This window comes from Dinoponera quadriceps, unplaced genomic scaffold, assembly GCF_001313825.1.
Source record: "Dinoponera quadriceps isolate SergipeBrazil2010 unplaced genomic scaffold, ASM131382v1 scaffold179, whole genome shotgun sequence".
NCBI lineage: Eukaryota > Metazoa > Arthropoda > Insecta > Hymenoptera > Formicidae > Dinoponera > Dinoponera quadriceps.
The window spans coordinates 798,085-812,697 of record NW_014554529.1 but is presented as its reverse complement, the minus strand read 5'-3'; the positions used below and the strand labels follow the sequence as shown (position 1 = coordinate 812,697).

General features: G+C 34.0%; 3 protein-coding genes across 5 annotated transcripts in view; 2 read left to right on the top strand and 1 right to left on the bottom strand.

The window, feature by feature from the left end:
- The window catches only part of LOC106751807 (dipeptidyl aminopeptidase-like protein 6), a 35,450-nt gene extending 29,119 nt beyond the window's left edge, over positions 1 to 6,331 (top strand). For 2 of the 3 annotated variants that reach the window (XM_014632982.1, XM_014632981.1), the window contains exons 15-16: positions 535 to 746; positions 4,954 to 6,331. In XM_014632982.1, coding sequence (XP_014488468.1) covers positions 535 to 746; positions 4,954 to 5,100 — 359 coding nt within the window. In that variant the 3' untranslated portion in view covers positions 5,101 to 6,331. Of the gene's footprint in view, positions 1 to 534; positions 747 to 1,147; positions 2,140 to 4,953 lie in introns of those variants that run through there. The other variant, XM_014632983.1, reaches the window with a different exon arrangement.
- A 198-nt stretch (positions 6,332 to 6,529) lies between these two features.
- The window catches only part of LOC106751828 (zinc finger protein 551-like), a 15,433-nt gene continuing 7,349 nt past the window's right edge, over positions 6,530 to 14,613 (bottom strand). The window contains exon 6 of the mRNA XM_014633020.1: positions 6,530 to 7,108. Coding sequence (XP_014488506.1) covers positions 6,896 to 7,108 — 213 coding nt within the window. The 3' untranslated portion in view covers positions 6,530 to 6,895. The remainder of the gene's footprint in view (positions 7,109 to 14,613) is intronic.
- Positions 10,272 to 11,705, top strand: LOC106751829. The gene is made up of 3 exons (XM_014633022.1): positions 10,272 to 10,630; positions 10,699 to 10,987; positions 11,059 to 11,705. Coding segments are annotated over exons 1-3 (315 nt in total). The 5' UTR covers positions 10,272 to 10,628; the 3' UTR covers positions 11,083 to 11,705.

Below are 14,613 nucleotides of genomic sequence, written 5' to 3'. Positions count from 1 at the left end.
ATACTTTGAAGCGCATGTTGCATCGATCGTAACAAGTAATAATCGGATTGTACATTATCTGAAGAATACGCGGGATGGAATAAGACATTCTATCAAAGTTCCAATGTCTTGTTTCTCACGGACATAGCGATATGTGGCCTGGCATTATCGTGCAAAAGAATTGCCTTATGTTTTTTTATTTGTTGGAGATCATTTATTAATTTATCTTGTGGCTCCGTTATTTTTCAAATTCCTTTAAATAGCAATAAATCTAACGTAATCATATAAAACGATAGGCTGAGAAGGAAGGTTACATATCATGATAATTTTACGGTTATTTATCAATTGTTAGAGAAAGAGAATATTTTATAAATGCAATCTCACAATTAATCACAAGTGTCTTTTATGTACATATCTTTTAATTTTAAAGTATTTCGAAAAAATTTTGGGTATGCGTTTTCTCGTTTTTTATGTCATCAAACAAAACGACTGCAGCGAAGAACCAGAAACTTTAATGTGATCTGTAATCTGAAATGCGAACGATTTGTCATGCAGATTCCGCGTATACCGAAAGATATATGGGACTACCAAACGTGACATCAAACTACAAAGGCTACGCAGAGTCCAATGTTTACGACAAAGTCGAGCATCTGCGTGACAAGATGTTTTATTTGGTGCACGGGACTGCGGATGACAACGTTCAATTCCAACAGTCAATGGCACTTGCTCGTCATCTCGCTAAGAAAGGCATACTCTTTCGGCAGCAGGTATTTTGATATTATCTCTTTTACAAACAGAATATTGGAATTTTTTCTGAGTATTATGAACGCGTTTTGCAAATGTCATAGGTATAAATTATGGACGTATATACGTCTGACGAATTTCTTGGGTTTATATTCTCGACATAAGTAATAACTATCACCTGCTGTGATAGGCACTTATATTCATATTCTATACACAAAAGAAATTTCAGTTTTTGTAACTATATATAAATAAAACAAAGGTCTGTTGAAAATTTGGTTACAAGACATGAAAATTCAGTGATAAAACTGCTTGCTTTTTTTGGTCTGGGAGAGTTGGGAGTCTTCCACTGGCTTGACGTTTGCTTAGTTTCTGGGTCATACCCGTAACACTAACTCTCATCATCTGTAATGACTTTGGTGAAAAGGGAAGTGTTTTGATGATGCGGAGGCGGTAAAAACAGCTTCACAAAGGGCACTGGACGATATCAAAGTTGAAGAGTTCCAGAGATACTTCAAACAGTGGGAAAAAAGACTTGACAAGTGCATCGCATCTAATGGAGAGTACTTTGAAGGTGACTGAAGGAATTTTGTAAAAAAGTTAATAAATAAAGTTTTTATACAAAAAATCCGGTTTTTTTGGTCCCCCCTCGTATGTCGATTAGTCAACCGTTCACAAATGTTTAAAAACAATGGGAATGATCCAGAAGCTAGGAAATTGTGTCCTACATGAATTGAGAGAGAGAGACATTGCGAAACGTTTAACCATTTGTGAATTGCTGCTTCAAAGACTAAAACGGAAGTCGTTTTTACATTTAATTGTAACTGACGATGAAAAATGGATTCGTTACGATAATCCTAGGCGCAAGAAATCATGGGTGTGTCCCGGCGAACCATCAGCATCAACGGCATAACAGGATATTCATGAAAAGAAGGTCACGCAATGCATTTGTTAAGATCAAGCCGATGTAGTGTATTATGGGTTGCTGTAACCAAGTCAACCATCAATGCTGAACGCAACCGAAGATAATTACTCAATTTGAATCGAGTACTCAAAGAAAAATAACAGTGACAGTGCAAGACCACATGTTGCAAAACCAGAAGGAAATTTTGGAGGCACTTGCATTGGATGTTTTACCCCACCCGCCCTATTCACCAGACGTTGCTTCTTCAGATTACCATTTGTTTCGGTCGATGCAGCATGACCTTTTTGTGCAGCACTTAAGTCTTTCCCAAGATATCAAAAAATGGTTCGTTGACGGGATCGTCTCGAAAATACCTGAATTTTTCTACCGTGGAATCCATATGTTACCCAAAAATTAAAAAAAATTGTAGCTCCCGAAACAATACTTTAAATACGATGTAATTAACTATTTTTTTAAAATAAATATGAATTTTTGTAGCAGGAAATAGCGACAACTTCAAGCACATAATATAATTACATTTAGATTTATATTTGCCTATATATAATTATATATGATGTTATATATCATCGTATACACGAATGATCAAATTTCATATACAAGGTTAGAAAAAAGTTTGGAAACCCTGACAAATCTTGAAAAATATATATTTTACAAAAAAGTGTATTGGATAAAAGTTGTCGAGTTTTAAAAAAAGATTTATTTACTAATCTTAGCAGTTTGACTTTGGATGATTACCAAGGTCAGTACAAGATCAAGTTAAATTTTTTCAACATAATCCCCCAATTTTTATTACATATTCTTAAAGCCTTTGTTGAGGTGTTTTCGGAACACTATAATAAAGCTTCTTTTAGTTACGAATTTTCTGAAAAATTTTAAAATTCGTTTTGATATTTTTTAATATAAAATATGAAATGTCTCGTTAAATAAAGGAGAAAGATCCGGCCATCTAAGGCAAGATCAGATTAGCCATGATAACAATTGATTTTGAGTAACCGTGAAAACAACTGATTTTTAGTAGCTCTCTAATTGTTAAAATATTTACATTTATTTTGTTTTGAAAAAATACGTCTTCCTTCAATCTTGCCTTAGATGAGTCTTCCTCCTTTATTTTATAAGATATATATTAAAAAGTATCATGATAAATTTTAAAATATATCAGGGAATTCCTAACAAAAAGAAGGTGAACTTTTGTGTTATTTGAGTGTTATTTGAGTAACACTTTATTATAGTGTTTTGAAAAAGACTCAACAAGGACTATAAGAATATGCAATAAAATAAAAGTAATATAAATAATAAGTAGGGAATCATGTTTAAAAAGTTCAATTTGACCTTGTCCTGACCTTGTCCTGATCTTGTCGACGCCATTCAAATCAAACTGGTAAGATTAGTAAATAGATTTTTTTAAAACTTTATAACTTTCATCCAAAACATTTCCCTGTAAAACTTATATTTTTCGTGATTTTTTGTGATTTCCATACTTTCGCACCACGTATAAAACTAGCCTGCGGAATTTGCGAATGTAATGAGATTAAGTAATTTTTATTCATTTTTGCTTACTGAACACGAATCTGTTTTCCAAATTTGGCTATCACGTCAAAATTTGGAGAAAAATATGATCACAAAAATCGAAGATGCTAAAAACGACGATTTTGAAAGTTTTTATGGTGCAGCACTCACATTAAATGATTTTCTAAATTTCGTTAACGCTAAGTGGAAATATAAACTTTTAACTTTAAAATACATTTTTTCCGTTTCGCAACGATCTTTCGTTTCCTAGATATAGTTGAAAGAAGAAATACTACTTGTGCGTGCGTGTCATCAATATGATTGTTCGGTATAACGTTTCTCCAATAAGTGCAAATAGTTATTTCAGTATTTTTGAGCGCAAAACATGAATTCGTTAGAATCTAGCTATCAAATCACAATTAAGAAAAAATGGTATCAAGCAGGACAAGGGCGATTATAATCAAATTATACCAGATTTGTGGAATTTTTTCTTATGGAGAACATTAAAGACCACTCCTGTTATTTCGAAAATCCGAAAACAAGCGAGGAGTTGGGGATATTGAAAAAATGGTTAATGGTATCAAAAATGATTATTTAAACAAAGTTTTATACAGTTTTCGTAAAAAAGTATTTTTGTTTAATTTTGTTTAATTTTTGTTTAAAGGTTAAAGGATATTACATAGGCGGACATTTATACACGGTGCCCCATTTTATAAGATCTATTGAAATATCTTTTTAGAAAAGTATTTTAGAGAAAAACGTTTAAACAAAAGTGATCTTGTCTTTGTCACGGATGTCCTTTTTCATTTCAAGGTCATGTGAAGGTCAACTTTTTTTTTTTAATGGAATGGCCTATTTTTAATACCTGAAATCGATAAAGGAAATATGTGGGGTCAAATTGACACAACAGGGTCATTTCAAGGTCAAAAAAATTTTCACTCTAGAAATGAATAAAACATATCAGAACAGTCTGACGTTCAGTTATGCTTCATGTCATAGGGTCAAGTTGACTCCAGAGGTTATTTGTCAACTTGACTTTTTTATAAATGGAAACACAGTTGTGAGTCCCCTCTCACGTTGTGAGGTGCTTGTTTAACATGAGTCCTCTTGCCTCTCACGATCTCTATCGCAACAATCAGGAGTATAGCTTTTACTAATTGAATGTTATACTGATCACGCTCTTATTAAACAGACTATATATTTAAGATCGTCTTAAATTTATCTTCACATGCCTCGAAGCGAATAAAATGATTTGTACAGAAACGAAATATGACCTTGAGACGGCCTCAACATAATCTCAACAACATCTCAATGAGACATCTGTTGAGACGGTCTCAACATCTCACCTGACTATGAATTGCTCCATGTCATGGGGTCAAGTTGTCTCCAGAAGTAGCAGCATATCTCTTTCAAAGAAAATTTAATCGTCAGCGAAAACTTGGGTTGTTCGCGCACAACGTTTATCATTGATAGACCTTGTTCTTTGATGATCTCTGACATTTTCCTTTGTTACGTTTGCGAGTTTGTACTAAAGTCTGTCATGAAAGCAATATAATCGAAAAAATTATCTACATAAGTAGTGCTATTTATCTTTCACCTAGATAAATTAAACGCAAAGTCGTCTTCATCCGTCCTAAGATAAAGTTTTCGGATTTTCATATAATCTTCATCTAGATAAATCCGAAATCATCTAAGGCTGAACACTGATCAGCCATAGTAAAAAATTCTGAATTCCTGATCTATATGCGAAGATACATGTTATGTTATTGTGATATTATCGTTACCCGTTGATTTATTCATAGGTCTATCCGGACGTGAGCCACACCTTGGCGGGCGTGAAGGGACATTTGTACCTCTCGATGGCACAGTTCTTGGAGGACTGTTTCCAGAAACAAGTACCTGTCGACACGAAAGCTGGACTCGGTAGCGGCGGCTCCGGCGGCGTATAGTGATGCACATTAAAGAAAAAGATAACTATAATTATTAAAGATTATTAATATGGCGAACAGAGAGAAAAAGAAACAAAAAGAAGAATGTGAAAATCTAAACATCTCCAAATTGTGTTCCGTTTAATAGAATATTTACAGAGAACACGCGTGGCCCATCGTTTTGTACTCCGATTCTCGAAATTACAAGAAATGGAACGAGACACATCAATGATCGAATAATACATCCCGTTTGCGATTCACAACGCATCTACACCGGTTATAAGAAACATGCATCGGCCATCCCTACGATACAATCAAATAAATAGTCTATGATATCTGTAGGTAATATTTATTTGAAGATTCTTGATACCTGAACAATAGGTAAAGTCGATACAACGGAAATCGTTGCCGTGCTTCCTATGACGGAAATAACGGCGACATAATGAAAATCTTATAGCATATACATACACATATATGTACGTATATATATGTATATATCATGCATTAACTAAGTACATTCCTTAGAACGTCTTCAATATATCTCTTTAATCATTACTTACAATTATTATAAAAAATGGCAACTTACATTCTTTGTTTTATAAAGAACTTTTGTGTATCTGTACATAGTATGACTTATGTTTATTATGTTCCTATTACTTAATTAATTAATTTTAAATAAGACTTTCAAGATAAATAACAGCTTTGGGAGACTGATTAATTCTTGTTGAGCTAGCAAGAGCTCATTTTAAGATCCTGCAGGAAAACATTCTTTAATTCTCTAATTGTCAGATATTCAAAAAAAGTTAAATCGTAGAAACAAATTAGGGATGCAAAATCATTCCGCTCAATCACAGAGACGTTATTTTATCGTATCCGTATGAACAGCGCATATGAAAACAAATTAATGCATTTGTAGATATGACACGAATATCAAGATTAATCAATGAGATACGATATATTCATCACGAACGATTAACTATATACAATACTTCAAAATAAACATAACGAGTAACTATAACATACCATCAATGTTATAATTTCCCACACATTGTAACTAATACGTACAATATGTGTTACATTACACTCACATAGTTGAGTGGGAAATTTTAACATCGATGTAATGTTATTGTTAGTTAACGTTTACTGATTACAACGTAATCAGCAAATCAGATCATTAAGGCTCTTGTTCGCCGCTTAATTACGTCAGAAACAAAAAAATAAATATCCAAAATTCTTGCGGAATATTTTGAAATAAAGGTAAAAAGTTTGTGTAAATAAAATAATATTTGTGATAGACAGAGCATATTTGCAAAATATCCTGGAAATATTTCTTTAACAATAAATAAATAAATAAAAATAACGTAACAAAATTATGAAAAAGAATGAGTTAAAAATGATTATACATTATGTTAATTTTACAATTATTTATTAATTATATTGATTGTTAGAGAGGAAAGTTTGGAATATTTTACAAATATATCCAATCAATCACAAGTGTCATTTTATCCTTATACGGATATATCCTTTTGTTTTAACGTACTTCGTAAGAATTTTGGGCATGAGTTTTCTCGTTTCTCACATGAAACATGACAACTCTGGCGAAAAATCGAACACGTTAAATAACCTCGCCAGATTTTTCGCGTTGTTCAGCAAGCGCGCTTTCACATATACCTGAGTCAATCGCAACATAAGCAGATGGCACCTGCGTATCGGCCATCTTCATGTCGATTTGCATGTCTGACCAGCAATGGCACATTACGTTTACGTCAGCGAGCTCGAGACTGCACACGGAACTCTCTGAAGAGTTTACATTTGATCACAAATCAGGGATTGACTTGATATATTTCTTATTGGAGCATCTGCCCAGGTGCAGAAGCATGTGATTCTTCAAGTTAGTGGGCTTGCTGAAGCCACGGTTGCAGATGTGACATCTGAACGGCCACAGACCGTTATGTACATACATGTGACTTTTCAGGTCGCCCGGCGTCGGGAATGACTTCGAGCACTGTGAACATTTGTGTGGTTTCTCCTGAAAACACAACAAACACTATGTATCTGATATTTAAGGTTTTCGTAATGTAAAGAGATGTTTAATTTAAATTCCGGCTCAATAACATGTTCTTTGTGACTTTTTCACAGATTTTTTATCGCGACGTTTCATGAAAATTTCCATTTTCTTCTTCAAACGGAAGAGCAACTTGAATTTGTTTAAACAATCTAAAATGTTCCCGATTATTCTTCTTCTTGTATAATGGAATTAAAATGTTCTCAAATCGTCAGAATCAAATTGACGAAGGATGCAGCACGAAGTCGGAACCCGGATACTATGTAATAGATTCCCAAGAAAAATGATTATTTGTGAATTTTATCTATATATGTTCATATATAATCATATATAATTATATATGTCCTATATCTAAAAAATATTGTTATACGAATGTAATTGATGTAAATGCTCATGTTTACGGCTACTCACGATGTAAACATTGAATTCAATCAAAATATCTTTTCCGTTTTTCATTCAACAGTATTTTTATTTCATGCGGACATATATAATTAATGTGTAGCTATACAGGATGTCCCGTAAATCGAAAGCAATTGCTCAGGAAATAGTGAGGGACCCAAAACCAAGGAAAAATTTGATATGAACATACGTCCGGAAATTCGCTTGTTTTTGGGTTATCGCCATCTTTATGTTGTAACATAAAATTGTTGTTTTGAATTTTTTTATTAAAATTAAAGAAAGGAATGGTTAGTATGTGAGTCTTATAACATATCTAAAGTCAAATAAAAGTTACGGACTGCTTTAGCTCTACCCAGAATGCACCGCGTGTAGATACAGCCTGTAACATTCTTTGATAGAAACCAAAACCCCACAGTTCGTCACATCTGTTATATTTAGTGATTCCAATATATTATCACACACACACATACGCGCGCGCACGGCAGAGGGTTTGAAATCATTAAATATCACAGGATTGACGAATTGTGGAGTTTTGATTTTTGCTAATAGATGCTAAGGGTTGTACTTCCTGATGCATTCTGGGTAATGCTAAAGCAACTTGTAACTTTGATTTGACTTTAGTTATGTTATAAAACTCTGCTATACTAATCATTCTTTTTTTTTTATTTTGATAAGAAATTCTGCAATTTCACCGCAATTTATGTTATAAAAATTGCGATAACTCGAAAATAACGCATTTCCGGACATATGTTCATATCAACCTTTTTTGTTATTTTTGGTTTCTCTAGTGATTGACCTCGACTTACGGAACTCCCTGCATAGGGACAAAACTCAAATATAAATTAAATATGATTATATATAATTGTATATAACCCATTGTACGACGGCTCGATTTTATTTCATCTTCTTCTGATTCGTACTGTGTCCATATTACGCTAAACATGCATGATAGGTAGAAAGTAGTATACCTTCTACCTCCCCTACAATCTGTTAAAGTTTCGTTCACATCTGAATGTCGAACATCGCGTTTTTCTCCTTGTCAGAAATATTTAGAATTTTTCAATTTTTTTATCTGAGTTTTTCTCAGAAACGTTCTAATTTGTATAAAAAATCTGAAACGCTCTGAGAAAGTCTTAACATGTTCACCGAAATTTTGAGAAATAATATAAAAAATTCCGAAATATTTTCTCACTAAGGCATTGCAAAAATTACTTTTATAGTTGTATAAATATTAATATTTATACAATAGTAATATTTGAATAAAATTTCAGAACTATATGTCATACAGCTTTTCTAAACAAAAAAATTCCTAAAAATCTTCAAACGAATGAGAAGATCCCTTCCCCCATGTAGTTTCATTAGGACATTAGGCTCAGTGTTATCGAAAATTTTGAATCAGACTCATTATGTCAGAATACTCATGCATCATAACTGTTAATTATTGTGAATTATCAGTAAATATAAAACGATGCTCCGAATAAATGATCATGATGCACAAATATTCAGAACTGAAGCACCTGATTGGAAATTTTCGTCACTATATCTAGGAAATAGGATTGTGTTAAAGGAATCTCCTGTACATCAGATTAGCTCTTCAATTTCGAATGAAAATACGTACCCGACGATTCAAAATGAAGATTTCATTCTGTATGAACGAAAAGGGACTTGAGTTCGAATGAGTCGGTAGTCATTACTTTTCGAATGAGATTCCATTTCAGTAAACTTAAAGAATACGACATATCCGTGAGCCGCTCAACACGTCAAATGGATAGCCTACGAATTATAATTACAGTCACGCCGGAGACTTGACAGTCCATTCGCTTTCGCTTCTTATTTTACCGTACAAGTCATCACCTAACTTTTAACATAACAAAAAACGTTCCATTATTTCTACGAACAAAAATAAATTTCTTGAGTTTGCGCTGCGAAATTCCCGAGTTTCAATCTCGTGCATTAATTCCGCTAATTATCTCTCGTAGATGTTGGGGAAAAGTCAACTTCAACTTCGTCCAAAATGTCCGTAACGGACGGATAATGCGCGACTTCAAACACGTTCCATGGAAAGCTTCAGTGGCAAGATGATACTTCTCTCTCTCTCTTCTCTCTCTCTCTCTCTCTCTTTTTCTCTTTCTCTTCCCCCTTTCTCTTCTTTTTGCATTTTCTTTCTCTTTTTTCGACTAACGATTCAAAATAGCTCGACCAAGCTCTCGTTCAGCGACAATTACTTACGGAGGCAGGAAAGCCGTTTAGCAAATAACCTTGCTAAACTAAAACCGGTGTGCACACGCAGCTCGTTAAAATTGCCTGCAACGTGCGTTGCTCTGCTTCGTGTGCTGTAAATACGTGCACGCACAGCACATGCTCTCTCGTTTACACGTGTAATCTCGGATGCACCTGCCGATAGTCGCATCGCGGCGCATCCGCGCGCACGCGCCTTGCCACTGTGTCCGCGAATGCGTGTTTTAGCACAGACTTTATTGACATTCGCAGCTGCATCACAGAGACGCAGATCGACGAGTGTAAGAATAATTGGAAAATTTCCACACATATTACGAATAAGATTTTTTTTTTCTATTTTGCTACTTAGAAGACTTTGTTGCGATCTGTAACGAAATATTAAACGTCGTTTCTATTTTATCTCATCATTTCTTTAATTCTAATTTAATAAAATAATTTCATATTTTAATTTCTTCACGTAATTAATTCCACAAACTGATGATTATCGAGAAAAAATTCCGCAAATTGCGGTTACTCCACATAGAGGAACACATTTTATGTTACACGTAATGTGATTTCGTCCCACTCTATTGAATATTGTTTCCAACACTCGATGATCACTTCTAGTTTCTTAAACGACTCCGCTTGATCTTTTTTATATAGTATGTATTGAGTTTCCCAGTCATCACAGATATAAAAAATAAAGAAGAGAATTCTTCGAAGCGAAAAGTTGAGAAGATCGTTCGGACAATTTTGCCGGCTGCGATGAGACGAGCTGCGAGAAGCATAGAATAGTAATGAATCTGTCAAGGGCGACCTGCATTTTGCGCTCAAAGAAAGCGGGGAAAGCGTAGTAGTTGGGCTGGAAATGTGAGTTACGTTATTATTTACCGTCGTTTGAAGCGCCCGATTTTTGTCTGGGATATCTATTGCGTCAGGAATTTCGTGGGAAAGACAAAAAGGCAAAATTCGGATGAATCTCGCGGCAAGAAGAGCGAGAAGAAGGGGAGCGAGGACGGCGAGACCGAAAGGGAGAATCAGAGCAAAGCGACACGCGAGGCTGAGGTGCGAGGGGCGACCGGGTGCCGGGTGAGAGGAAAGGTCAGGATGGAGAAGGGGGAACGAAGGCAGAAAAGAAGCAAAAGTAGGAACAACAGGAACAGCAGGAACAGCAGAACGAGCAGGACATGTGCAGCAGCAGCGACAAGGGGAGTAGGAGGCAAGAGGGTGAGTAACGCGGCGAGGAGCCTCTGGGTACGTTCTCTGTCTCTCTAATTGGATTGCATTCCATGCGGTAGCAAGTAATGGGCCAATTACAGTAGCTGATGGCAGACCAACCTATATGGCTCCTGAGATATTATTACTTCAGGGAGAATTAGAGAAACTCATACGGTTTCCGCCGTGATAAATAAAAACTTGGCATCTTCTCATTCTCTTCTCATGCATACTCGCCTTTCCTCCTCGTCTTCCTTCTCCTCCATGTCCTTTTCATTTTTTTCTTTTTCTCATCTTCCTCATCCTGCTCGTATAACTTTTCGTTCCTTCCTCTTCCTTCGGACATCTTCTACGATCATTGCGCCGTTTTTCTTATTGGATACTCCACTTCTACCAGGCTTACGCGGAATACGAGAAAGGCAAAAAGATGAAAACTCACGAGGAGGGGCAAGCGCAAGTGCGCAGCTGCGGATCCCTTGATTACTAACACACTCGTCAATTTGAAGCCGACAGTTTTCTTTCCTAAAACGTCAAGCTATGTTTCTTGTTCCTCTTCTTCTTTTATTTCTTCCCCCAGCTTTTCAGTTACGAACGATTGCGGACCAGACTCTGGTCGATGAATAAATCATTAAGCCTTTCGGCGCGGACCATCGGTTACTGCATTTCGTGTCTTCTACTTTAAATTGTTTTGACTTACAGACAGACACCCATGAATCATTCTTCCCTCAGTACTCAGACAAGATTTGAAATCAAAAGAGGAGTGAAATTGTTATATGCAACATGTAGTATATGGACAATATTTATGGTCAGATCTTATATTTAAGATTGTTTAATGTTTATCTTTAGATGTTTGGTAGCCAATGAAACGATTCGTACAGTATCTGAAGATAAACTTAAGACAATCTACAATATTAGCTATAAGTATTCCTAATGGAAATTGAATTTCGCGCGTATTTAACCAAATTATAAATATGTGTCAAACGTCGCTACTATCCAGTAATATAACGCTCATTTCTCTTAGTGATTAAATGATGGTTAAATAATGGTTAAATAAATAATTTAGCTCATGGTTATCGAACGAAATTATAGTTACGGATTGAAAATCATAACTTGCCATAATTGCCAGGCAGTAACGTAATGTATCACTACCCTCTGTTTTTTAAGATTTTTATGGAATAACCTACCCTGAATTTGAATTTGCTGCCTCATTTTTTAATGTTAATAGATATACAGAAATGATAACAGATATAAAGAATCTGGAAAATTTTAACGAAATTATGAGGCGGTAAAATGGATTTAACAGAATAAGAAAATCATGTAATATTTTGCAAAATTCATAACAGTTAATGAATAATTAATTAATCTGTCTGAGCAAATGAGCATACGAGAAGCGGTAGGTCAGACTTCTAAGGAATGCACAATGAAAGATGGTTTCAAGCATATAAAAAATGTCTTAATTATTAGGATCTAGCAACGATCAGCAACAGCTGATTTGGAAAACGGAGTAGCCCACACGGAAAAAGAATATTTTTGTTTTGAGAAAAGTATTCTTAACATGTACATATTGAAATAAGATAATATAGCATTGTATAGATAAAACTTGCTTGCACGAAAAATATATATTCCATATAGTTCTACTAAAAATATAATATTCTCGTTATTCAAGAATAATTTTCTTGATTTAAGAGTAAAGATTATTAGACAGAGTAGAACGATATCTTCAAACCAAGAATCACAATTTCTTTAACTTGAAAGTACATTAACTTTATTTGAATATATCTTATTCGTGGAAAAAGCAGTTTATAATATTAAATTGAATTATTGAAAGTTTTAATAATAACAATTTCTTTATCTTATTTCAAAATTCGAACGATAAGAAGACTAAAAAAATATATCGAAGTAGAAACCTAAATGCTTAGTAATAAAAGTACACCGGGCAAGCGAATGATCTCGAATTCAAATCCTCTTAGCAACTCCGGCTACCAAATTTTCTTTCCGACTCCTATAAAAGCCAGATTTATATTTAAGGTCATCTTAAGAGTAATGAAGCCATTTCTATAGCATCTTCAGATGCTATAGAAATGGCTTCATTACTACTACTATAGAAATAAATAGAAAGTATCTGAAGATGAACCTGACCCAAGACGGTCTTAAATATATTAATTCTTCACTAACTATTGCGAATTTTGCAAAATGTTACATGAATTTCCTCATCGTCAGTTAAATCCGGAACTCTAATCAACTCGGCAAGCGATGCACTTTCTAGCCGATTTTCAGGAGGTTTCGCCTTATGTTGTTCGCCTTGCCTCGTCGCTTCCCGAGCAGCTTATGAGCCGTTTGAATCTCAGGACTGTAATCACTGCATATCAAGTTATGAGACCCGTAGAAGAGAGAAAATTCAGAAGATCTGTGGATCTTTCGATACAAAAAATACTGTATTTCTTATTAAACTTTTATTTTAATTGTGAATATCTGTTTTCAATAATTTTCCATGTCATCTATAAGGCATTACTGCTAACGTATCCTTTTAAAGTATTAGGTTGGAAGAAATATAACATCGTATTTTCCTAACAGATGACTTTAGTGGATTTTATTAGAAAAAAATCTTAATCTAGATGGTATAAGTGCATGCTATTCTGATGCTGACACTTCTAAGCATCATTTAGTGTACGGAGAATGTATTAGGTGTGCAAATAAATTCAGTGCCTTTACATTTAACGTCTTATAACTCTGGTTCAAGTTAACATTTTTTTCCCGCCCTATGGTGATTTGAAAGCGTTAACCTTAATCTTTAAGAAGTACTATAATAGTTGATGTCTTCGTTGATAGCCTCAGAAAACAGTAGATATAATCTCAGAAAACAGTAGTTATAACGATGTCGTTCGAAAAGGAGCATCTGAAATATCTTTTTTGCGTTCCAGTTGAATAAAAATGCTACTCGGGCTACTAAAATGATTCTTTCCGCTTTGAGTGAAGGTACGAACCATAAAATTGATGAAAAAACTTTTATCGTAATGGAATTAAGCAGGTTTCTGGTATCGTTTTTTCTTATTAATAGCTTTTAAGAGTGGTTTCCAAACCGCTACTCGACCATAACCTGATATATATATATATATATATTAATTAATTATATGTATATAAATATATATATATATATATATGTATTTATATACATATAATTAATTTGTAAAATGATGTATGCAATCCCAATAAGCATGTAATATTATTTAATATTCAGTAATATTTCTAGAATTTTAATAAATGTTTAAGTGGCTACTCTTAATAATATTTAAGAAATATAATTTTTTATTTAAAATGTGTTGCAATACCAATTGCTTCATTATATATATAAAGTTGAAATAATTTTGTGCAAAAATATGTTTTATATTTAGAATATTAAAANTATTCTAGGAATATTAGGCGCTTTTATGGATATACCACGTATGTATATGTGCGTATTCGTGATATAATATGCATCAGTTAACAAATTACTAACTTATGAGAATGAATTAAATATAAAACTTATAAAAAATGCTATTATATAGTCCTGAGATTTCAATTCTTATTCTCTTATTTCCTTACTAGTCTTACTATTGGAATACTTTGTGACGCATTTTTATATATAAATTTTCTATCGT